At 44.6% G+C, this 24,832-nt stretch overlaps 2 protein-coding genes across 2 annotated transcripts in view; one reads left to right on the forward strand and one right to left on the reverse strand.

Annotated features, from left to right (window-relative positions):
- The window catches only part of slc17a5 (solute carrier family 17 member 5), a 583,343-nt gene that overhangs the window by 149,634 nt on the left and 408,877 nt on the right, over window positions 1-24,832 (forward strand). The gene's annotated exons all lie outside the window — the stretch shown is intronic.
- kcnq5a (potassium voltage-gated channel, KQT-like subfamily, member 5a) overlaps window positions 1-24,832 on the reverse strand; it is a gene marked incomplete at both ends in the record, with an annotated part of 134,675 nt that overhangs the window by 50,461 nt on the left and 59,382 nt on the right. Inside the window, one exon of the mRNA XM_084153340.1 lies at window positions 2,139-2,229. Coding sequence (XP_084009466.1) covers window positions 2,139-2,229 — 91 coding nt within the window. The remainder of the gene's footprint in view (window positions 1-2,138; window positions 2,230-24,832) is intronic.

Raw genomic sequence — 24,832 nt, forward strand, 5'->3', positions numbered from 1 at the left:
CATACTGCTCCCTTATGGGATGCAGTTAGAGGCAGATCCAGTAATTAATATGTTTGCAATCCATTAGTGCCACATGTAGCCTACAGTAGGGATGCTCTAATTGCTATGCATGATAAAACAGGTCTACACACACGTCAGCTACCCTTGAATCTAACAGTGACATGCTTGCATCCCCCTGACGTCTTCAATCTGTTTTTATGATTATATTCATAAAATATAGAAAATATTAGATCCCAGATTGACAGTAGCTGACACCATACAAGCATTTCTGGTCAGGATTCACTTGAGGCAACTACTCTGAAACTGTCTACTGCTTCCTTTAGCTCCTTTGAGCAAATATCCTATGAGTTCCTCCTTGACACTGTAGCTCACATGAAGACCTCCTCCTGCCCCTTGGACGTGATCCCTAATAGACTACTAAAAAAGGTTATGCCCAGTGTTGGCCCCAACATTCTGTCTATTGTAAATAGCTCCCTGACCTCTGGCTCCTTTCAAGCCTATTTTAAAACTTCCCTGGTCCAACCTCTCCTTAAAAAGCCCAATCTAGACCCCTCCTCACTGAGTAATTACTGACCTATCTCTAAACTTTATTTTTTATCCAAGATTTTAGAAAAAGTTGTTTTCAAGCAATTAGTGGCTTATTTGAGTATGAACAGCTTAATAAAACAATTCCAGTCTGGTTTCCGCTCACTTCACAGCACGGAAACTGCTTTATTGAAAGTCAGCAATGACCTTATGTTGGCTGCCGATGCCAGTGAATGCTCTATTCTAGTTATTTTGGATCTGAGTGCCGTGTTTGATACTATTGACCATAACATCCTTGTTGACGGGCTAGAGAGGTGGGTGGGAACCTCCGGCATTGCCCTCGACTTGTTCAGGTCATATCTATGTGGCAGATGTTTCTCAGTGAGCATGGGTGGTTTAGTATCGTCCCAAGCACCTATTCACTATGGTGTCCCTCAGGGGTAAATTCTGGGCACCATTCTTTTTTTCCTGTACATGCTTTCCCCTTGTGACATCATCCTCAATCATAACATTCAGTTTCACTGATATATGGATGACACACAGCTTTATTTACCAAGCATACCCAGTGATCAAGCTAGCGTAGCTACTCTTCACCAGTGTCTTTCTGACATCAAATGTTGGATGTCTGATAATTTTCCTTACCTTGCCAGAACCCAGATTATAAATGACCTTGGTCATTTGTCCACCAATGTAAAGCCTACGGCCAGAAACCTTCATGTCTTGTTTGACCCTGACCAAAACCTCGAGCTGCATCTAAAGAAGGTTGTCCAGTCTTGCTTTATCATCTAAGAAATATAGCTAAAGTCAAGTATTTTATTTCAGTCACTGATCTGGAGAAAGTTATACATGCTTTTATTTCCTCACACCTAGATTACTGTTACTCTTTGTATACATGTCTCAATCAGAAATCACTCCATCGTCTACAGTTATTTCAAAATGCTGCAGGTTGGCTTTTAACAGGCACCAGAAAATGTAACCATATCACACCCATTTTAACTTCTCATGGCGTTTTTTTCATACTGGCCCCCCGTGGGAATCGAACCCACAACCCTGGCGTTGCAAACGCCATGCTGTACCAGAGCTACATCCCTACCGGCCATTCCCTCCCCTACCCTTGACAACACTGGGCCAATTATGCACCGCCCCATGGGTCTCCCGGTCGCGGCCGGCTACGACAGAGCCTGGATTTGAACCAGGATCTCTAGTGGCACAGCTAGCACTGCAATGCAGTGCCTTAGACCACTGCGCCACTCGGGAGATAATATCAATAACTAAAACGGGAGGCAACAGTCATATAAATAATTGGCTTAACAGCCAATGTGTATTATTTAACATTACTAGCTATTGAAATAGTACTCACTTATAGGAATGGGTCATTGTTTACAAGTTGCTAGCTATCCCATAAATCCATTGGCGAAAACCACATATTTTCATCTTGTTCAGTGGTTTGGAAAAATTCAAAGTATATGGTATCCGTTTCGGAAAGGAGTCTTCAACCGCAAGGGGGCGCTGCAATGCCACTCCATTGAAACGGTCCCCCATTGAAATGAATGACATCCAGCGCAATGCAACGGACTGCTACATTTGTAATGTGAATGAGGCATTACACTCACCAGGATGAGCAGAAAGTGGTTGGACAGGTCCTGATGGGCAGGGATTGTGGAGAACACTGACAGGACCAGACAGCCAAACACCAAGATGAACCTGACAGAGAGAGAAACAGACATACACTACATTAGATAACACATATATCACCTACAGATAATACGCAATACACATGAAATCAAGGTCAGGTCACGCTGTCAGAAAAAAACAACCAGCTTTATTACTGTAATGAGGATAAAACTGCAGACACAGAAACCTATACCTGTTTTCACTCTTTCCCTAAACCCGTGCCTTGCACTATTAGGAGGGGGGACAGAAACAGATACAGAAACAGAGCTGTAGAAAGCAGCGGAATCTTACAGAGTGGAAGGAAACTGTGTTATGAAAGTGTGTTATGATTATACTGTGTCAAATTCTTATCTTCCTCTTTCTTCATCTTCTGCTCACCTTTATTGCTGCCTTCTCACCCTTTCTCCATCTCTTTCTCTCTAAGAAAGTCCCCCCTGCCTAGGACTATGGCTGGTACAGGACTTTTCTTTTGCAGTAAAAAGGCTATGCTCATCTTGTCAAGAGTCAGCCTGATGCATTTTGTTATTCTCTTTGTCTTATGACTTGCTGTTCCCTCACGCTCTGCTATGAGTGTGTGTGTCACTGTAAGTTTTATCTAATCTCTACATCCCTCTTCCCGCTTCCCTCTTTACCCTCGCTCACCCCTTTCTCCTCTACCCTCTCTCTTCTCTCATCTCTCTCCCTCTTCCCTCTCTCCCCTCGCTCACCCTTTTCTCCTTTACCCTCTCTCTTCTCTTCTCTCCTCTCTCTCCCTCTTCCCTCTCTCCCCTCGCTCACCCCTTTCTCCTCTACCCTCTCTCTTCTCTCCTCTCTCTCCCTCTTCCCTCTCTCCCCTCGCTCACCCCTTTCTCCTCTACCCTCTCTCTTCTCTCCTCTCTCTCCCTCTTCCCTCTCTCCCCTCGCTCACCCCTTTCTCCTCTACCCTCTCTCTTCTCTCCTCTCTCTCCCTCTTCCCTCTCTCCCCTCGCTCACCCCTTTCTCCTCTACCCTCTCTCTTCTCTCCTCTCTCTCCCTCTTCCCTCTCTCCCCTTGCTCACCCCTTTCTCCTCTACCCTCTCTCTTCTCTCCTCTCTCTCCCTCTTCCCTCTTTCCCCTCGCTCACCCCTTTCTCCTCTACCCTCTCTCTTCTCTCCTCTCTCTCCCTCTTCCCTCTCTCCCCTCGCTCACCCCTTTCTCCTCTACCCTCTCTCTTCTCTCCTCTCCCTCCCTCTTCCCTCTCTCCCCTCGCTCACCCCTTTCTCCTCTACCCTCTCTCTCCCGCTTCCCTCTCTCCCCTCGCTCACCCCTTTCTCCTCTACCCTCTCTCTTCACTCCTCTCTCTCCCTCTTCCCTCTCTCCCCTCACTCACCCCTTTCTCCTCTACCCTCTCTCTTCTCTCCTCTCTCTCCCTCTTCCCTCTTTCCCCTCGCTCACCCCTTTCTCCTCTACCCTCTCTCTTCTCTTCTCTTCTCTCTCTCCCGCTTCCCTCTCTCCCCTCGCTCACCCCTTTCTCCTCTACCCTCTCTCTTCTCTCCTCTCTCTCCCTCTTCCCTCTCTCCCCTCGCTCACCCCTTTCTCCTCTACCCTCTCTCTTCTCTCCTCTCTCTCCCTCTTCCCTCTTTCCCCTCACTCACCCCTTTCTCCTCTACCCTCTCTCTTCTCTTCTCTCTCTCCCTCTTCCCTCTCTCCCCTCTCCTGGAGCTGAACTCAGCCCTTTCCCCTTAGACGGTGATTCATAACATCATTTATTTTCCATGGGATTAATGTGAAATATTAGGGTGAGTAAAGGGCTGTCAGCAGTCCACTCCAGGCTGAGTTATACCTGGAGGGGGAGGTGAGTTAGGGCATGGTTTGGACCTAACGGCTCGGGAACATATGGCTTTAATAGAGCAGCAGACACTAACAGGCCTTTACTGTCAGACAGACCAGGCATGGACATCAGATCCACTCCCAGCTGCTTCTCAGAGAGTAGGTGTGTGTGTGTGTGTGTGTGTGTGTGTGTGATCAATTATCAATTTCACAAGATCAATCTAACACAATGTGGAATCAACAATGGGTTGTCACTTGTCAACCCCCTTGGCACAGAACCCCTCTCTATTGTGAAATAAAAATGTGTGTCATGGCCTGGGGAGGGACTTGTATCCACCACCACCCACCATGGGTCATTACATTTGGATTAGTTGACAGTACGACTGACACCTGTAACTAATGATCTCATCGATGACTGGACCAATGAATCCATCAATCTGTCCCTGGACAGAGCGATCGATAACCAACCAATCACAAGGAGGATTAATCACTGCCATGATTGGACAGTAACTGGCTTTTGGGTTGTGTGTATAAGACGGCTTGTCTAACTTGTTGTGTCTAACTTGCTTATGGCTGATATGTATGGTGTGTGTAAATTGCATATCTCTGGCATTTTTCTAGTGTTCAACTGGTTGAGACAGAAAAACAGAGGCAGTGTGACAGAGACAGAGAAAAACACAGATGTGGAGAGGTGAAGTGCCTCTCTCTCTACTCTCGTAATGATGAACGCACAGAAGAGCACAGACAAAACCATGTAAAGCCAAAACGCCCCTAAACCTAACGCCCAACTTAATGGAATAGAACAGCCAGTGTGAGTGTGTAAGCACCGTAGGAGTGTGTTCTGTTGGAGTGCCACTCTGGTTCCCTGGCTTAGGGGGATGTGGCTGGGGAGACGGCTTTTGGTCTTGGGGGAAGTGGGTGAAAGTGGAGAAGGCAAATAGTGCAGGGTCTAGCTAACCATGCCTTTTAATATCATTTTACTGTTAGTAATTCTTCTGCCCCAAATAGTCTCTCTTTGTCAATAATCCACGAGCAACATTATAGAATGGACTGACACACACACACAACACATTTTACCATCCTGTTTCATCTGGGCTGTAAATCTCCCTTAAGCAGACTCATCCAACTGGGCAAAGATTTAGAGTCAAGGAGCAGAAATACAGCTGTGTGTATGTATGTATGTGTGTGTGTGTGTGTGTGTGTGTGTGTGACTGAAATATATACTGTAAATGGTATATGTGGTTTGTGTATATTGATATGCAATGTGTCTGTGTCATGTGCGTGCCTGTGTGAGTGTGTGTGCGTGTGCGCACGCGTGTGTGTGTGTGACGGATCAGCTACGTGAGAGGTCAGTGTTTTCCACACCATGCTGCCTGGTATCATTATCTATTTCCTCCTTTCTTTTGATGCCAGCCATGCATTCCACTTCAATCAGACAGAGAGAGAGAGAGAGAAGAGAGAGAAGAGAGAGAAGAGAGAGAGAGAGAGAGAGAGAGAGAGAGAGGAGAATAAGGCAAGTGCTAAAAATACAAACAAAATAGGTAAAACTAAAAGGAGATGGAGAACAGGACAGTGTGAAATAGCAACTTCATTTTAAACACTTTTCTATGTACAGTTATCACTTTTCTGAATATTCCAGTGATCGAATCCTGATGCATGTGAATATGTGGATTGAAATTAGAAAGGCTTCCCAGGGTAACGGTAGTGCAGATATGATCAAACATTATGCAATAAATACACAACAGCATTAACTCGCAGCATGGAGCACCCTGAGGACAACCTCTGCATTGTGCGTGCGTGTGTGTGTTTGGGATTGTGTGTGTGCTTGTTTGTGTGTGTGTGTCTGTGTGTGTTTGCTTTCCTGTTTTTGCCCACTGATGTAAGTGACAAATGAAAGCTGGCCCTGAGTTTGTCTGGGCCTGGAGAGAGAGAGAGAAGGAGAGAGAGAAGGAGAGAGAGAGAAGAGAAGAGAAGAGAAAAGAAGGGAGAAGAGAGATGAGAGATGAGAAAGTAAGGGGGGCACAGACTTACAGTCTCCTTGCCAAGAGTCTATTAGTTCATCCCTGTGTTTTATCAAGCGTAGTGTAGTATCTTACCTGCTGATGGGAGCGATAAAGCACAAGGTTTTATTTCTAAGCAACTTCTTAACAAAACACACCAGGGCCAAGGCCACTCAGACTGAACAGACAAACGTTCTCCAAATGAAAAACCACAACGCCTCAGTCTTCCAAACATTCTCCAAACGTTCTATAAATGAAAAACCACAACCCCTCAGCCTTCCAAACATTCTCCAAACGTTCTCTAAATGAAAAACCACAACCCCTCAGCCTTCCAAACATTCTCCAGACGTTCTCCAAGTGAAAAACCACAACCCCTCAGCCTTCCAAACATTCTCCAGTGGCGTCATTAGGCCTGGGCTTATTGGGCTTCAGCCCCGGATGTTTTTGGTGCAGCCCGAACCTTTTTGATAGTCCAATGAAAGTATTATTATTATCATTTTTTATTTCAGTCTGATATGAGTTTCCATAACCACGCATGACTTGTGCTGTGCAGTATATATAAAAAAAAACATTTTTTTTAGGACAGAAATGAACAATACAATATACTGCACAAAGCAGTAGCAGGCAAGAAGCCCCTGGAGTGACGCGATGCCTGCTGTGATTGGTCAAGATTTCACATAAAGGTCTTATAACCTATTCCATTCTAAAAGGTAAACATGCTTGGGTCATGTCTGTTATTTCTATATAGGCTATGTAACTCTTTGTAAAAAGAACTTCCCATTATTAAATTGGTGAAATTATTTCATTTAGCTTTTATTTGTATTACTCTTTTTATTCACTTAGCTACTTACTTTTTCTATTGTTGTTGCATTGTCGAGAGGTTAACCTGCAAGTCAGCATTGCATTACACTGTGTACTCCATACATATCATGTGTATATGACAAATAAACAAACTTGAACTTAGAAGGGAAGTGGGAGGGCAGCCAGAAAGAGAGGGAAAAAATATGGCAAGCTTTGTGGTTAGATTGTAGGTGAACAAAACATTGAAAATACATAGGCCCTTAAGTCATGTGTCCTCAAAGGTTATGTAATCAAAAAATCTAACATTAGCTAGTAGAACTGACAAAATCAAATTTATCATACAGGTCTTATACCTTATTCCACTCTACAGATACTTTTTCTGGCTCATGTCTCTTTATATTCATATAGCCTAGGGGCTATGTAGCTTCTTATCTGTCATGTTATGCGGACACTTTTTCTTTACAGTTGAGTTGCCCTGGTCGTGTTAGTAACTTTAAAACTAACCAATGACATGTTGCACCTCTACCTTGCTACCTTGCAGATGAGCCAAGGAGCAGGACAAATGGGAACATCAGACAGGGGCAACTGGTAGGGAGGAGCATGATTTAGGTGACCCAGACACAGGCCCAAAACAAGTTAAGCTACCCCAGTATGGCCTTGACCGTTTTGGATAGCAAAACTAAAGAGACACACCAGACAAAACTCAGAGACAGCAACAGAATTATAGGATATGATGGAGATAGACACCAGAAGAACAGAACAGGCCATAACAGAAGAGGATAGACATAGCAGACAAACAAGAACCTGAGACAGCCACATTACCAACAAACTATCATGGTCCAAACACACCAAGACAGTCGTGAAGAGGGCACGACAAAGCCTATTCCCCCTCAGGAGATTGAAAAGATTTGGCATGGGTCCTCAGATCCTCAAAAAGTTATACAGCTGCACCATCAAGAGCATCCTGACTGGTTGCCTCACCGCCTGGTATGGCAACTGCTCGGCCTCCAACCGCAAGGCACTACAGAGGGTAGTGCGTACGGCCCAGTACATCACTGGGGCCAAGCTTCCTGCCATCAGGACCTCTATATCAGGCGGTGTCAGAGGAAGGCCCTAAAAATTGCCAAAGACTCCAGCCACCCTAGTCATAGACTGTTCTCTCTGCTACCGCACGGCAAGCGGTACCAGAGCGCCAAGTCTAGGTCCAAAAGGCTTCTTAACAGCTTCTAACCCCAAGCCATAAGACTCCTGAACAGCTAATCATGGCTACCCAGACTATTTGCATTGTCCCCCCCACCCCACCCCCTCTTTTACGCTGCTGCTACTCTGTTTATTATCTATGCATAGTCAGTTTAACTCTACCCAAATGTACATATTACCTCAATTACCTCGACTAACCGGTGCCTCGACTGACTCTGTACCGTTACCCCCTGTATATAACCTCCCTATTGTTATTTTATTTTACTGCTGCTCTTTAATTATTTGTTATATTTATTTTTTACTTACCTATTTTTTACTTAACACTGCATTGTTGGTTAAGGGCATTTCACTGTAATGTCTACACCTGTTGTATTCGGCGCATGTGGCAAATAACATTTGATTTGATTTGATTTGACACCACGCAAGTGACAGAAGAGGGCAGATGGGGGAGAGAACAGAGGTGGGTTGAGCACACATTAGACTGTATCACTTCAAGCTGCTCTATAGATTCTTATTAGTTGTATTTATTTGCACAAATGATAGCAGGTGAAATACAGACAGTGAAAAGTACAACATGGTTTACAAAGAATTTACAAGTGAGTTGAAAAAGCCTGTAACATTATTATTAAAGCAATTGTTCACTTTTACAACCAGGACGGGACGAGAGAGCAGGGTAGACAAAAGAGACAGCAATATAGAATACTAAGACACAGCAACAGACAACACAGAGAGAGCGATGGAGAGAGGCAGAAGAGGGGTGAGCACACAGTAGACCGTATCACTTAAAGCTGCTCTATGGATTCTAATTACTGCACAGTGTGTGTGCGTGTGTGTGAGAAAGAGGATGAGAGTGTTTGGTGGGATTCTTTAATCAGTTTGGCTCATTGGACAGGTCAGAGTCCATGTTTGAAGTTGTTGAGTGGTGTGGAGGGTTTTTGCAATACACTGTGTTCCAGAGTAGAGAGACCCACAGTAGCTACTATAATTGAGTACTGGCAGTGTCTGCTGTGGTAGGTGGGGAGGTGCAAGTTACCTGAAAAATATCTAATCTCTCATTGTTCTAGTCTCTAAATGTTCATCTCAAAGTGCACCAAATTCATGCACTTAGGTGTTGAAATTCAATTTATTTTGCAGAGGAGGATGCACCTGGACCCCCCTACTGGCTTTGGGCTAAGCCCAAAATGTTTTCAAATCCTAGAAACGCCCCTGCTCCAAACATTCTCTAAATGAAAAGCCACAACCCCTCAGCTTTCCAAACATTTTCCAAAAGTTATCCAAATGAAAAATCAAAACCCATCAGCCTTCCAAACTTTCTCCAAATGTTGTACATCTATCCACTTATTATTCACAGTGACCTGAAACCAGAGGAGGCTGGTGGGAGGAGCTATAGGAGGACAGGCTCATAGTAATAGCTGGAATAGGATAAATGGAACGGAATCAAACAAATCAAACATATGGAAACTACATGTTTGACTCCATTCCATCAATACCATTCCAGCCATTACTATGAGCCAGTCCTCCTATAACTTCTCTCACCAGCCTCCGCTGCCTGAAACATATGTACATCACATGGCTAAGTAAGAGCGATTCTAATGACAGAGAGAGAGAGAACTTTAATGAAGCAGTGCAGTGGCCAAATTTCCATGATGCTGCATGAGACTTTGACGGTGCAGACAAGGAGGGAGTGCGTGCTCTTAAGGTAAGCGTGTGTGTGTGTGAATGTGTGTGTGTGAGAGAGAGAGAGTCAGAGAGATAGAAGAGAGGGGTCTTTTCCATGGGAAGATTCTCAGCAGCACCCCCTCTCCACTACTGGTCAACACAGCACTGTCAAGCAGATGTCAAGGAATGAGAGAGTGTGTGACTGTGTTTGTGGGAATGTGTGTGACTGTGCCGATGTTTTTTTTCTTTTCTTTTTTTTAGGGGGTAGATCAGCTTTAATATTGCAGATAGATTGTAACTTCCATCAATGTAATTGTCTGCATCACTTCCAATCCCCCATATGTTGTTTTTTTCTTGCATATATATATATATACACATACATATATACACATATATATACATATCCTTTTTTAAAATGTATTTCCCTTTATTACTTTCTAACCCCACCACCCCTTCCCTAATTGGAGTAAACTAGTGAACAACAATGTTTAGGCCTCTACTTCCAGCTTATACATACTATATACATTTTATGGACAGTCAATTTTACAATAATTCTATTTAGTTTGTTTTTACTCCTGAACTTCCTCTACCCTCAACCTCTCCGATCATTTTCATGATGTCCATCCGGTTTGCTTCTATATGCCTGTGAGTATGAGTACCATACAATGCAGCGACACTATGTAACAGCAGATAGATGCAAAGGGGAGATCTTTAACAATACATTTAGAAACCTATCTCATTCTTTATCCCATCAGCTGTGGAAGTAAAGGGACTCAAGGGAAAATAGCTCTCTAAAAGTACTCGATCAAATCCAAGTGAGTTGGTAGAGTTTTTCTCCATACCTACAGAAGCCACACGTTTCTCTAAACATTATACTGGGAGTCTAAACCATTTAGATATACTGTACTGTTCCTTTTCTATTTCTGGGCACTAACATTCCAGACCTGAGTTGAAATAATATTTGTTTTATTTCAAACACTGGCTTCTCTGAATGGGGTTTGCGCTTTTGGGATTAATCCGTTGGTTCCATTGCACTGATAAAGCTAAGTCAAGCTCATCTAAAGTATTTGAAAGAAAACAAATAGGCTACTATTTCGACCCAGACATGAAACATATAATACAATGTTGTGTAGCAAGCAGATTCTATACATTCTGACTAGGCATTACAGCATTATTTACAGGAAGTCCTTTGGGCTTACATTAAGGACATGATTTATGCCTCATAGTTTTGCTTTGGCACATTGTGCAGCGGATATATACAGTAATAATTCACAACCAACGAATAGACCATAGCAATGTATGATTGAGTGAATACAATACTCATAACGCTTAATTGTGTTCAAACCTGTGCCAAGACCGGAATCATATTGTCGTATATATATTTTTTTACACTTGTTCTCAATATCTCAGCAAGATGGGTATTTTTAAGGTAATTGGCAGTGCCTATGGTTAAACTAAGAGGGGAAATAAAGCTGTTTCTGTGCGAGTCTCCTGTCTGATGCGGGAGAGTCTGCGGCTGTCTCCCGTCAGAGCGAGTGCGTAAGCACTTCTACTCCTACACCCCACGGGCAAGACAAAGGGTTTCTAAAGTGCTACTGTACATACAGCCGCTCCAAACTCTCCACAAGTTCTACAACATCTGGGCAGTTTCAACCTTCCAAACTGTTGTGCCTATGGGGGTGTGTGTGTGGAGGAGATGGTGTGTGGAGATTATGAAAAAGCCACTATAATTTCATTATTTGATGAATGGCCAATTGATTGTTGTTGTTGTGTCAGGGATCCATTGTGCAGAGACTGACCATGCTTACTTGTCCATCCCACTCACGTCACCATGGTAAGATGGGGTGAATGATGTGACACACATCTCCCTAGTATTACATTTTATTCATTTAGCAGACGCTCTTATCCAGAGCAACTTACAGTTAGTGAGTGCATACATTTAATTTTTTTCATAATGGCCCCCCGTGGGAATCAAACCCACAACCCTGGCATTGCAAATGCCATGCTCTACCAACTGAGCTACTCAGGACTATTCCAGGGCATCTGTCCTCCATCCATAATACTCACTCCATCCATGCTACTCCGTTACATTAAACCAAACAGTGTTTTCAAACAGAAAAATGCTTTATGCAACAGCTTCCAAAGGAGGTAGTACCTGGCTGATGCACAACCCATATAAATACACAAAGAGCTATGACTCACAGGTCTGGTAACTCGGGCTTAACAATTTTGAGCAACCTTTTGATTGGTTCTCATATGCACGCTATTTGCATGCGCAACGCCCCCACGCTTCCTCGTCAATTTGCTATGCCCCCACTAGAGAGGTAAAAAATCCAAGCTAAAGTTAGGCTAGCTGACTAGCTTTCTGATGGAGCTTTCTGAAAAGAAGATAAGAGAGATGACACTGCCACATAGTAACGACCAGGGGCGCAACTTTGGTTTCAGAAGTGACGGGGACATTATTATTATTATTATTATTATTTATTTATTTTATCCAGTCAGATAAACACTCCAAACATCCTACCCAACCGCTCGGAGGCATCCGTATGGTCCTAAAGCACACCGTTGCCTCGTTTTGTATCACATTTCAATGATAAAACTGGGGGGGGGACAAAAATGCAAGTGAAAGTTGTGCCCCTGGAAACGACCAATTTAGGGATTTAATTCAAATAGGAGCAACTTCAAGCATTTCGAGCCTTTGTGCGAGGAGGATGTATTGGTCTTCAGAAAGCTAGGAAAACAGCCTCCAATTCGGACAGTCGTGTCCCCGCTAAAGGCTGTGGTGGACGGAGGACCAAATCTACAAGGCAACAGCCCTGGGTCTCAGAGCGGTGGTTGTGGAGGAAGAGAAGAGCACATACAACCTTGTCTTCGGAATTCCAGAGAGCTGGTTGGGGAAGACCGGGAGAGATGTGTTGGCCTTAGTCCTACACGTCAGAATCATTGACCTAGAAGTGTACTTCGACGGTATAGAATGGCACCTCGATGGATACACGTATTGTCGGAATGCAAATTATAGTGATGACACACCAGTGAATAATTGATTGAAAGTGCATGAAATGTTTGCATGATAGGCCTATAAGACAGTAAGTAGTCTAAATAAAGTGATAGAACTGCATCATAAATGACTGTGTGACAGGCAGCATAAGGGCTGAAAGAGGCACTGCAGAAAGTACGTTTACTGGATTAAACTATGGGAACCGCATCCATAACATTTTCTTATGCAAGAACTACTAGCATAGTAATCAAATGTGCTTCAATGTCTTTGTATTGGTTCCAATTATACATTTATTCTGAATGAGGATGGGAATTACTAATCTATAGCCTACTGTTTTATCACACTCGGCACTCTAACAGTATCTTTCTGAATGGGTCAGGGTTCAAAATGAAAACCTGCCTTTCTGGAGAGTTTCTGCAAGCTTGGAGAGCTGCATTCTTTGGTGAAAGAAGATGAGATTACTATATATGAGCACATGATGTTCAAAAATGGTATCAGAGAGTTAAACATGAGGAGCCATGTTGAGAAGGCATCACTTACAGTATACTGTAGATTATAACCCATGTCGACTGTCTGTTTAACTAGGGACCATCACCACTCATAGATAGTGTCTTCAAAGTGAAACACAACGTAAAACAAAAAGCTTTAGGTCTTTTAATGAGGTGCTAATTTTGTCATTTCCTAGTGACATATATATATATATATGTATATATATATATATATATATATATATGTTGAGTGTACAAAACATTAAGGACACCTGCTCTTTCCATGACATAGACTGACCAGTGATGTCACTTGTTAAATGCACTTCAATCAGTGTAGATGAAGGGGAGGAGACAGGTTAAAGAAGGATTTTTAAGACTTGAGACAATTGAGACATGTGTGCCATTCAGAGGGTGAATTGGCAAGACAAAAGATTGAAGCACCTTTGAACGGGTATGGTAGTAGGTACCAGGCGCACCGGTTTGTGTCAAGAACTGCAACGCTGCTGGGTTTTTCACACTCAACAGTTTCCCGTGTGTATCAACAATGGTCCACCACCCAAAGGACATCTAGCCAACTTGACACAACTGTGGGAAGTATTGGAGTCAACATGGGCCATTATCCTTGAAAAACTGTCCCATAGACATCTAAATGTCCTTTCACGATTTACAGAAGTACAGCTATCCAGAATCAGAACCAGAATCCTGCTACTATAAATGCTGAACAAGAATTGTTCCACTGCACCAGGGTACAGCGAGGGATGAAAGATACATTCACCCTACATCTTCATGGAGTCTACACCTTCACATTTCACAGTCATTCCATGTTTGCTTCATGCATTATAGCATCCTGTATAGCAGTTCCCTGTAGCTCAGTTGGTAGAGCATGGCACTTGTAACGCCAGGGTTGTGGGTTCGTTTCCCACGGGGGGCCAGTATAAAAACATGTATGCACTCACTAACTGTAAGTAGCTCTGGATGACTAAAATGTAAAAAATGTATTCTTTATCTTTACATCAGTACATGTTGCATTAGATATACATTTTTGGTTGACTTGAAAGATTCATATCTCTTTTGGTTTTGTTGGTCATGAGTGGAAACTTGCCAGAAGCGAACATGGGTAGTACAGTCAGGCAGGTCACCAGTGATACAAGTCAGTATTCGACGTCCATCCATGTCTGAGAATGTCGGGAGTTGACATGGAAACCGGCCACTAGAGGCAACAGTGAGCGCTGTTACCTTCAAATAGGCTTAGGTTTTGCTAGGGCATTGTGGATGGGGATAGTGGACAGGCGTAAGCATCTGCCTCTGGTTCCAAAGTTTGCATGTTTGAATCCAGTGACAGAAAGTATTTTTTGTTTTAAGCCTATCCCAACCCTTAACCCTTACCTTAACCAGTTCATTCCTAACCTTAAGAATTTGGAATGAATGCCTGATGATTTATGCACTCTATTCATTATGTTAACGGCAAACAGTGTCCGAACTCAGAAGATTTGTGTCACGATCGTCTACACATGAAGAAGCGGACCAAAGCGCAGCGTTGCGAGTGAACATGATGACTTTAATAGAAAAGCACGTCAATACAAAACAAAAGACGAATCGTGAAGTCCAACGAAAACAATGACTGAACTTGGAACACGTAACATAGAACAATGGAACAAAAACCCACAAACACAAGGTGAAAACACACACTTTAAATATGGCTCCCAATCAGAGATAACGAGCCGACAGCTGACACTCGTTACCTCCGATTGGGAGTCACAAGACCAATTACCCCAAAAACACAAACAAATGAAACGCACCCATACCCAACACCACCAAATGAAATACACCCTGACTCTAACTACACAGTCCCAGAGCCAGAGTGTGACAGTACCCCCCCCCAAAGGCGCGGACTCCGACCGCGCCTACGCCCAAAAAATGGGGAGGGCTGGGTGGGTGTTGCTCCACGGAGGCGGCTCTGGCACTGGTCGTGGTCCCCACCCCACCATAGTCACTACCCACTTAGGTAACCTCCTCCAACTGACCACCCAACACCCTAACCCACCTGGATTAAGGGGCAGCACCGGACTAAGAGGCAGCACCGGACTAAGGGGCAGCACCGGACTAAGGGACAGCACCAGGATAAGGGGCAGCACCGGACTAAGGGGCAGCACCGGACTAAGGGGCAGCACCGGACTAAGGGGCAGCACCGGACTAAGGGGCAGCACCGGACTAAGGGGCAGCACCGGACTAAATGGCGGATCCTGGCTGGCTGGCTCTGGCGGATCCCGGCTGGCTGGCGGATCCCGGCTGGATGGCTCTGGCAGATCCCGGCTGGACGGCTCCGGCGGATCCCGGCTGGACGGCTCCGGCGGATCCCGGCTGGACGGCTCCGGCGGATCCCGGCTGGACGGCTCCGGCGGATCCCGGCTGGACGGCTCCGGCGGATCCCGGCTGGACGGCTCCGGCGGATCCCGGCTGGACGGCTCATGGCTGGCTGACGGATCTGGCTGCTCATGGCTGGCTGACGGATCTGGCTGCTCATGGCTGGCTGACGGATCTGGCTGCTCATGGCTGGCTGACGGATCTGGCTGCTCATGGCTGGCTGACGGATCTGGCTGCTCATGGCTGGCTGACGGATCTGGCTGCTCATGGCTGGCTGACGGATCTGGCTGCTCATGGCTGGCTGACGGATCTGGCTGCTCATGGCTAGCTGACGGATCTGGCTGCTCATGGCTGGCTGACGGATCTGGCTGCTCATGGCTGGCTGACGGATCTGGCTGCTCATGGCTAGCTGACGGATCTGGCTGCTCATGGCTGGCTGACGGATCTGGCTGCTCATGGCTGGCTGACGGATCTGGCTGCTCATGGCTGGCTGACGGATCTGGCTGCTCATGGCTGGCTGACGGATCTGGCTGCTCATGGCTGGCTGACGGATCTGGCTGCTCATGGCTGGCTGACGGATCTGGCTGCTCATGGCTGGCTGACGGATCTGGCTGCTCATGGCTGGCTGACGGATCTGGCTGCTCATGGCTGGCTGACGGATCTGGCTGCTCATGGCTAGCTGACGGATCTGGCTGATCCTGTCTGGCAGAAGGCTCTGGCTGATCCTGTCTGGCAGAAGGCTCTGGCTGATCCTGTCTGGCGGAAGGCTCTGGCTGATCCTGTCGGGCGGAAGACTCTGGCTGATCCTGTCTGGCGGAAGGCTCTGGCTGATCCCGTCTGGCGGAAGGCTCTAGCTGATCCTGTCTGGCGGAAGGCTCTGGCTGATCCCGTCTGGCGGAAGGCTCTGGCTGATCTTGTCTGGCGGTAGGCTCTGGCTGATCCTGTCTGGCGGAAGGCTCTGGCTGATCCTGTCTGGCGGAAGGCTCTGGCTGATCCTGTCTGGCGGAAGGCTCTGGCTGATCCTGTCTGGCGGAAGGCTCTGGCTGATCCTGTCTGGCGGAAGGCTCTGGCTGATCCTGTCTGGCGGGAGGCTCTGGCTGATCCTGTCTGGCGGAAGGCTCTGGCTGATCCTGTCTGGCGGAAGGCTTTAGCGGCTCCTGTCTGGCGGAAGGCTTTAGCGGCTCCGGTCTGGCGGACGGCTCTGAAGGCTCATGGCAGACGGGCGGCTTAGCAGGCTCAGTACATACGGGCCGTTCATGCAGCGCTTGGCATACGGACAGTTCAGACGGCGTTGGGCAGACGGGCAGTTCAGGCAGTGCTTGGCAGACGGACAGTTCAGACGGCGTTGGGCAGACGGGCAGTTCATGCAGTGCTTGGCAGACGGACAGTTCAGACGGCGTTGGGCAGACGGGCAGTTCATGCAGCGCTTGGCATACGGACAGTTCAGACGGCGTTGGGCAGACGGGCAGTTCATGCAGCGCTTGGCATACGGACAGTTCAGACGGCGTTGGGCAGACGGGCAGTTCAGGCAGTGCTTGGCAGACGGACAGTTCAGACGGCGTTGGGCAGACGGCAGACTCTGGCCGGTCGAGACGCCCTATAGGCCTGGAACGTAGTGCCGGAACTGGAGGTACCGGGCTGAGGCCACGCATCTCAGGGCTACTGCGAGGAGCAGCAACAGGGCATGCTGGACCCTGGGGACGCACACAAGGCCTAGTGCGTGGTGCCGGAACTGGTGGTCCCGGGCTGAGGACACGCATCTCAGGGCTAGTGCGGGGAGTAGCAACAGGACGCACAGGACTCTGGGGACACACAGGAGGCTTGGTGCGTGGTGGAGGCACTGGTGGTACTGGGCTGGAGCGGGGAGGTGGCGCCGGAAATACCGGACCGTGCAGGCGTACTGGCTCCCTTGAGCACTGAGCCTGCCCAACCTTACCTGGTTGTATGCTCCCCGTCGCCCGACCAGTACGGGAAGGAGGAATAACCCGCACCGGGCTATGTAGGCGAACCGGGGAAACCATGCGTAAGGCTGGTGCCATGTATGCCGGCCCGAGGAGACGCACTGGTGGCCTGCTGCGTGGGACCGGCTTCATGACATCCGGCTCAACGCTCAATCTAGCCCGGCCAATACGAGGAGCTGGAATGTACCGCACCGGGCTATGCCTGCGTACAGGAGACACCATGCGCTCTACTGCGTAACATGGTGTCTGCCCGTACTCTCGCTCTCCACGGTAAGTACAGGGAGTAGGCGCAGGTCTCCTACCTGACTTCGCCACACTCCCTTTTAGCCCCCCCCCAAGAAATTCTTGGGTAGTACCCACGGGCTTCCAGCCTCGACTCCGCGCTGCCTCCTCGTACCACCTCCTCTCGGCTGCAGCTGCCTCCAGCTCTTCACGAGGGCGGCGATATTCTCCCGGTTGTGCCCAAGGACCCTTTCCATCCAAAATCTCCTCCCATGTCCAAGAATCCTTGATAGGCGTCCATAAATCCTGTGTAGGTAGGTCCTGTTGCCGCTTGACACGCTGCTTGGTCCTTTTATGGTGGGTTTTTCTGTCACGATCGTCTACACATGAAGAAGCGGACCAAAGCGCAACGTTGCGAGTGAACATGATGACTTTAATAGAAAAGCACGTCAATACAAAACAAAAGACGAATCGTGAAGTCCAACGAAAACAATGACTGAACTTGGAACACGTAACATAGAACAATGGAACAAAAACCCACAAACACAAGGTGAAAACACACACTTTAAATATGGCTCCCAATCAGAGATAACGAGCCGACAGCTGACACTCATTACCTCCGATTGGGAGTCACAAGACCAATTACCCCAAAAACACAAACAAATGAAACGCACCCATACCCAACACCACCAAATGAAATACACCCTGACTCTAACTACACAGTCCCAGAGCCAGAGTGTGACAATTTGTGCTAGCTAGCTACTGTGTGTGCTTGCTTATCCCGGATGGGCTGGCTGGAAGCAGAAGGGCTGGGGCGGTTCTATGTAAAACAATAGATCATGATTCATTCAATTCGAAACGGGGATATCCAACCATCGTAGGGTGCCACCTTGAAGTATGAGGGCACAGCCCCTTCATTATCGACACATCGTGTAGACACATCAAAGCAGCCGTTCCAGACTCTCAAGTCAGGAAGACTGGTGTCAGACAGACTAGGTAGTACCACCAATAGGAGAGCAATACACAGATGTACATTATACATGTATATGGTAATTTTAGCAATCGCTTTTATCTATGTGGGAAGGAAACCTACAATAACCTCTGATAGTTGGGGTAATCATATGTCAGAAAGCAGTAGCTACGATTCCTTATCTGAGCCTTGCCAAAAAGAAAGAAAGAACAAGAGTGAAAGCCGGAGTGAGGTGATAATTTGCTGACTCTAGGTCTGCTCTGCCAATGTATTACAGAGAAGAAGGGTTGAATGAACCATAAAGGAGTGGAAATATCGCCCTCCCTTTTCTTGAGTGTGCATGAAAAGGTTCCTATCGTCTATATATCTGGAGCTGTATCGGCGGGGCAGTAAAATACAGTGTCACTAGTTATGCTGAGTGTGCCTCCTTTATATACTGTACACTCACTCATCCCCGCACAGGCTATACCCCCTATCAATAGCATATAGCCTTTTATCAGCATTGAGCACACAGAGACAGTCAGAGAGAGAGAGAGAGAGAGAGAGAGAGAGAGAGAGAGAGAGAGAGAGAGAGAGAGAATAATATAATATATTAGAATGGAATAGAACAGAATAGAATATAATAGAATGCTAACTGGTCAAATCTGCAGAATTCCCCACCAAGGCACAGTTTAGTTAACCCTGACAGCGTGTCTGCCAGTGGAGGCTGCTGAGGGGAGGACGGCTCATAATACTAGATGGAACGGAGCAAATGGAATGGCATTAAACACATGGAAACCGTGTTTTATGTATTTGATACCATTCCACCTATTCCGCTCCAGCAATTAGCAAGAGCCCGTCCTCCCCAATTAAGGCGCCACCAACCTCCTGTGGTGTCTGCATATGACATAGTTCTCTCTTGGAGACATCACAGCCAATAACATTAAAGCAACACAATATGCCTAGCAGAGCAAGCATTCCAACAGTGGAAAAATTGGGGAATTTTCAGAATGTCCTAATCAGTCTGCCTCTGAACTTGCATTTATGGGAAAAATAAACAATAGGGATACATGCCGGGCTATTGTCATGGTAGTCTCCAAATAAAGCAGATGAGGGGATTGGATGAGAGGATTGGATAAAGGTGCTGGTGCGTTCCAAAGACACCACTTCAGGATAGATAAACACACATGAGAACCTTTGGCAATGAACGCTGTGATCTAAATAGGAACTTTGATTGGTAAAGGGAGGGGAGCTGGGACCAGTGTCTTTGTGGGTGCATGGGTCCTGTGCGTCTTACGATCAGACCGAATGGGAGGCAGAGTAGCGTGAGTGGGCCTTTTTTGTTGGACTGCGTCTCCTTTGATGACTATGGCTGGCCCAGACCAATGCATCCCTATCACAGCATAAAGACTGTTCCAGCTGATTACTGACTGATTCACATCAATATCGCTCATGTTGTCTTTAATAACGCCACTCTGACTCTGGTAATGTTGTCAGTATGTCTCATACGGGAAAAAAATACATTTAAAATATATTTAGGATACATGTGAAATTGGCCAAATAATGTATAAAAAATGTATTTAATACATTTTAAATACATTCCAACACACAGTACCAGTCAAACGTTTGGACACACCTACTCATTCAAAGGTTTTTCTTTATTTTTACAGTTTTTTACATTGTAGAATAATAGTGAAGACATCAAAACTATGAAATAACACATATGGAATCATGTAGTAACCATGTAGCCACCCTTTGGGGGTGCTTTGCTGGTGACACTGTCTATGATTTACTTAGAATTCAAAGCACACTTAACCAGCATGGCTACCACAGCATTCTGCAGCGATACGCCATCCCATCTGGTTTGGGCTTAGTGGGACTATCATTTGTTTTTCAACAGGACAATGACCCAAAACACACCTCTAGGCTGTGTAAGGGCTATTTGACCAATAAGGAGAGTGATGGAGTGCTGCATCAGATGACCTGGCCTCCACAATCCCCCGACCTCAACCCAATTGAGATGGTTTGGGATGAGTCTGACGGCAGAGTGAAGGAAAAGCAGCCAACAAGTGCTCAGCATATGTAGGAACTCCTTCAAGACTGTTGGAAAAGCATTCCAGGTGAAGCTGGTTGAGAGAATGCCAAGAGTGTGCAAAGCTGTCATCAAGGCAAAGTGTGGCTATTTGAAGAATCTAAAATCTAAAATATATTTTGATTTGTTTAACACTTTTTTGTTTACTACATGATTCCGTATGTGTTGTTTCATAGTTTTGATGTCTTCACTATTATTCTACAATGTAAAAAATAGTAAAAATAAAGAAAAACCCTTGAATGAGTAGGTGAGTCCAAAATGTTGACTGGTAGTGTATATTACGGAATGTATTTATAAAATGTATATATAAATGTATGTAAGTTGTATATCACAATATATGTTAAATGCATCGGAAAATGTATTTAATGTCTTTCAAAATACATTCTGAAATACATTCAAGAATGCATTTTTGAATATATTTTCACATGCATTTATCGATATATTTGGTAAATATATTTTTTTATGTATTTGGAAATGTTTTGTAAAATATATTCCAACATGCATTTAAATGTATTTGTAAGAAATATATATCTTTAATAAAATGTATGGCAAATATACAAATTGGCCAAATCATATTGAAATGAAATGGTGACTGTCTTATCAATTAAACTTTAGTATGCTCTTTGGTTTCACATGCACTTATGTCAGTCTCATTAAGGCTGCAGAACTGGCAATGTACAAGCTTTAATCACAGAACACAACATAACACATTAACTGGGATGACAATCTGTCTCATCAAAAAGCACTAAAACAAAGACAAGCCCCCAACAAGCCACACCTCCATATATTCTAATAGGCTACCGCCGCTACAATATATTTTGTCAAAATGCGTTTTTATTGTATTTGACACATACCTAAAGCACTAAAATGCATTTAAATGACTACAAAAATGACTACAAAGATGATACATTATTGGTCATCTAGAGATGCATATGACAAATAAACAAATGAACTTGACGAGAGCAATGCAACCCACGTCCAACGGGCAGAACTTAACGTGTACTGGGTCATTACACAAAATGACTGCCTTTGATATGTTAAGTAAAAATTATGCACCAATATTCCAATTTTAAAAGCATGTTATATGAAATGAAGTGCCCTTTAATATAGACCACATGGAGAATTCAATAAATCTGATTTTGAATATAAATAAAGATTTTGACATGTTCCTCCTTGCACCCTCTGTGACTTCTAGAACCATCATTGTAAATCCCTAGATATTTTGTTGCTTTGACAAAGTTATTTCGGACAATAATTATTTATTTAATGTGATTAGTGATTCATTTACGTACAGTATGTCCCTCATTTTATGGTCAACCCTGTTACGTCAACTGAACTCTCGTTTGAATATGGTGAAACTATTCCTTTTTTAAATATTTATTTTAAAAGAAACATTGAACATCTAATAGTCAAATCTTAGTGTAAAAGCAGGTGAGCTGGTTCTACTTTTTTTGACCGTTTTCTGGTGGAAAACTGAGCGGGTTGAGCATAACACATCAACCCTGTTACCCATAGATAGACAGGCTAGAAAGGTTTTAACAATAAAACAATTTTTGTGAATCTCGCATTTAATTGCCACTCCCTGTTGCACACAACAAGCTTCCATTCCCCTTGTCACAAGGGGACTCGTGGCTGATTTAACTAGTAATTACCAGTTGGAGGGCCATTCAAGTGAATTATTCCCAGATGTGATAAATTCTCACTTCCCACTTGGTTGCGAAAGCACCATTTCACCGCTAACCATCCACTGTATAATACCAGTCATTGGAAGCATAATGCCTAGACCTACACTTTGAAATATTGTGGAGCGTTGTACAATGAATAGTTCTTGTTTAAATAAATAAAACCTTTAATAAAATAATAATAACAGCTATTTAATTAAGCTGAAGAGAGGCACTTGTAGTCTTTTTTTACCTCTTTAGATGGGAAAATGTGTTTGTTATGAAGGTGAACATGTGCTCTTTATGAGAGAATGTCAAAATTCGGTGAAATCAAATAAATGTTTTACTCACAATCACTATTTAAATTATAACACTGCCAAAGTTTTGGCTTGGTGTGCAAAAACATTCTCTCCATTGATCAATACGTAAAGAGTATTTTAAGAAGCCAAATTAGGAACCACTTTGGCCACCCTGTAGACTAGATGTCATGGCCATGCATATCTGGAATACGTTTTAAAGTATTACATGCATTTTAGCAAAGATGCAAATGTATTGTTACGTTCCCACAAGACAAACTCTAAATGTTGCTCACAACAATGGGAACTAACAAAGAAAGAGTCAACAGAGTAGACATTTCCCAGGAATGTCTGCTCTAAGTATTTCTATGCAGCCCCATGCTGCCAGGACTACCACGGACAAACAGTCAGACGGCTGGACGAACGGACAGAGATGCCCATCCATTTACCCTTGAGTTGCTATGACACAACATGCCCTAGAGGGGATGTTGCATACCCCCCACTAGACTACCAGAGAGACTAGTCCACTGCCTGTGCCAATTTGATGCCCACCATTCCACTGCTATGTGCCTATTATGCCATTTGTCACCCGTTTCAAGAAGTTAGGCATATGTCGCACGTCACTACTTCACAGGAGAGGCATTTGAACATTTATTTTTGGCAGAAATACCTTCTGGAACATGTGAACTTTAATGTGCCTTAATAACAAACTTGTATGCCATCTGTAAATACGAATAAAATTGTTAAATTACGAGCCTAGTTGGTTTAGCCACGGTAAAAGACAGGAACCTTCCCGCTAGCCATGATTGGCTGTGATAATGGATGGGCTGGACATGCCGAGAGATGAGTTCGGATTGGTATGCCATGTAGCACGCTTCTGTCTATAACATGAGCTGCTCAGTATGTGTAGATCATCCTTGCTACAGCAGCTTTTTTGAAAGATGCCATGGAGATCTGCAAAAGTGTTCCTACTGCTCTCAATAACATTGCTGCCCAGAATTTAGCAGGCAAAGATCAGTGGGAAAAAGTTGTGATGGACTACTTTCTGCATACGGTCAGTGTGAACCGGAGTGACTTGACACAACAACGGGCCAAAAAAGCTGTAGCTAGCTGCAAACCAAACGGAAAATACATGTTGCCATGAAGCGTTCATCCATGTACACGGGTAAGAGTTTAGCTTCATTTTCAGATATTATATATTTCTAATTTTGTCAGAAAGTCGTTTTCATTACAAGTTAAAGTGTACTGTTAGCTAGCTAGCGGACGTTAGCTTGCTGGCTCACTAGCTAACATTATGTGTATGATCTGTGTAGTAATATTATTTGCATCTGACAAAAGTTATTTGCATTGCTAGTTAGCTAACATTGCTAGCTAGCTAACATTGAACCTAGTTGGTTAGCTTTAACTACCTGCAGATTCATACTACAGCATTTTCATGTGGCTAGCTATAACAATCCATTTGTACGGTAGCAATGGGTTGGGATTATGGTTAAATGTTTAGCTAGTTAGCAACATGTCTAAACAAAAGACTCCACTTCGCAAGAGAATGATTACATGACCCATCAAGTTAGCCAGGTGTGTCTGGGTGTGATTATGGCCATCTATATATGTCTAGACAATAGTGACTCATCCACTTAGCTAGATGTGGCTGGTGCTGTTTAGCACATGGCCTCACATGTGAATCCTTAAAGAGATGGGTGGGGCTAAGGCATAAGAGGGTGTGAACGATGCTGAACAGGTGTAGGTTACAAGTTTATCAACTTTCAAAGCAGAATTACTTTCCCATTGTTCCTCAACTGCAGTGTAAGATATACCATTTTGTAGCTCTTAGTCTTTACTTTTATCCAATGAAAAAAAAAAATAATCTAATTTTGCTACATAAGACTGAATCGAGGCGGTGGGTCACATTTTGATTTGTGCATGGTATGCCTGTATACTGTATCAACAATTCAACAAAACAATGCACTTCAGATAACTCGTAAATATGCTGACACCAAGTATTATAAACAGTGGAATAAGTTACAGTATATAATCAAAAATAAATGTTCATAAATATAAAGATTAAAATACAATACTTTCTGTGGATAACAACAATAGCTTGCAGTTATTGTCCTTTTAATGAATAAAGGAATCTGATTATCAGCTTAAATAGTT

The sequence above is a fragment of the Coregonus lavaretus genome (assembly GCF_964263955.1).
Source record: "Coregonus lavaretus genome assembly, chromosome: 36".
Classification (NCBI taxonomy): Eukaryota; Metazoa; Chordata; class Actinopteri; order Salmoniformes; family Salmonidae; genus Coregonus; species Coregonus lavaretus.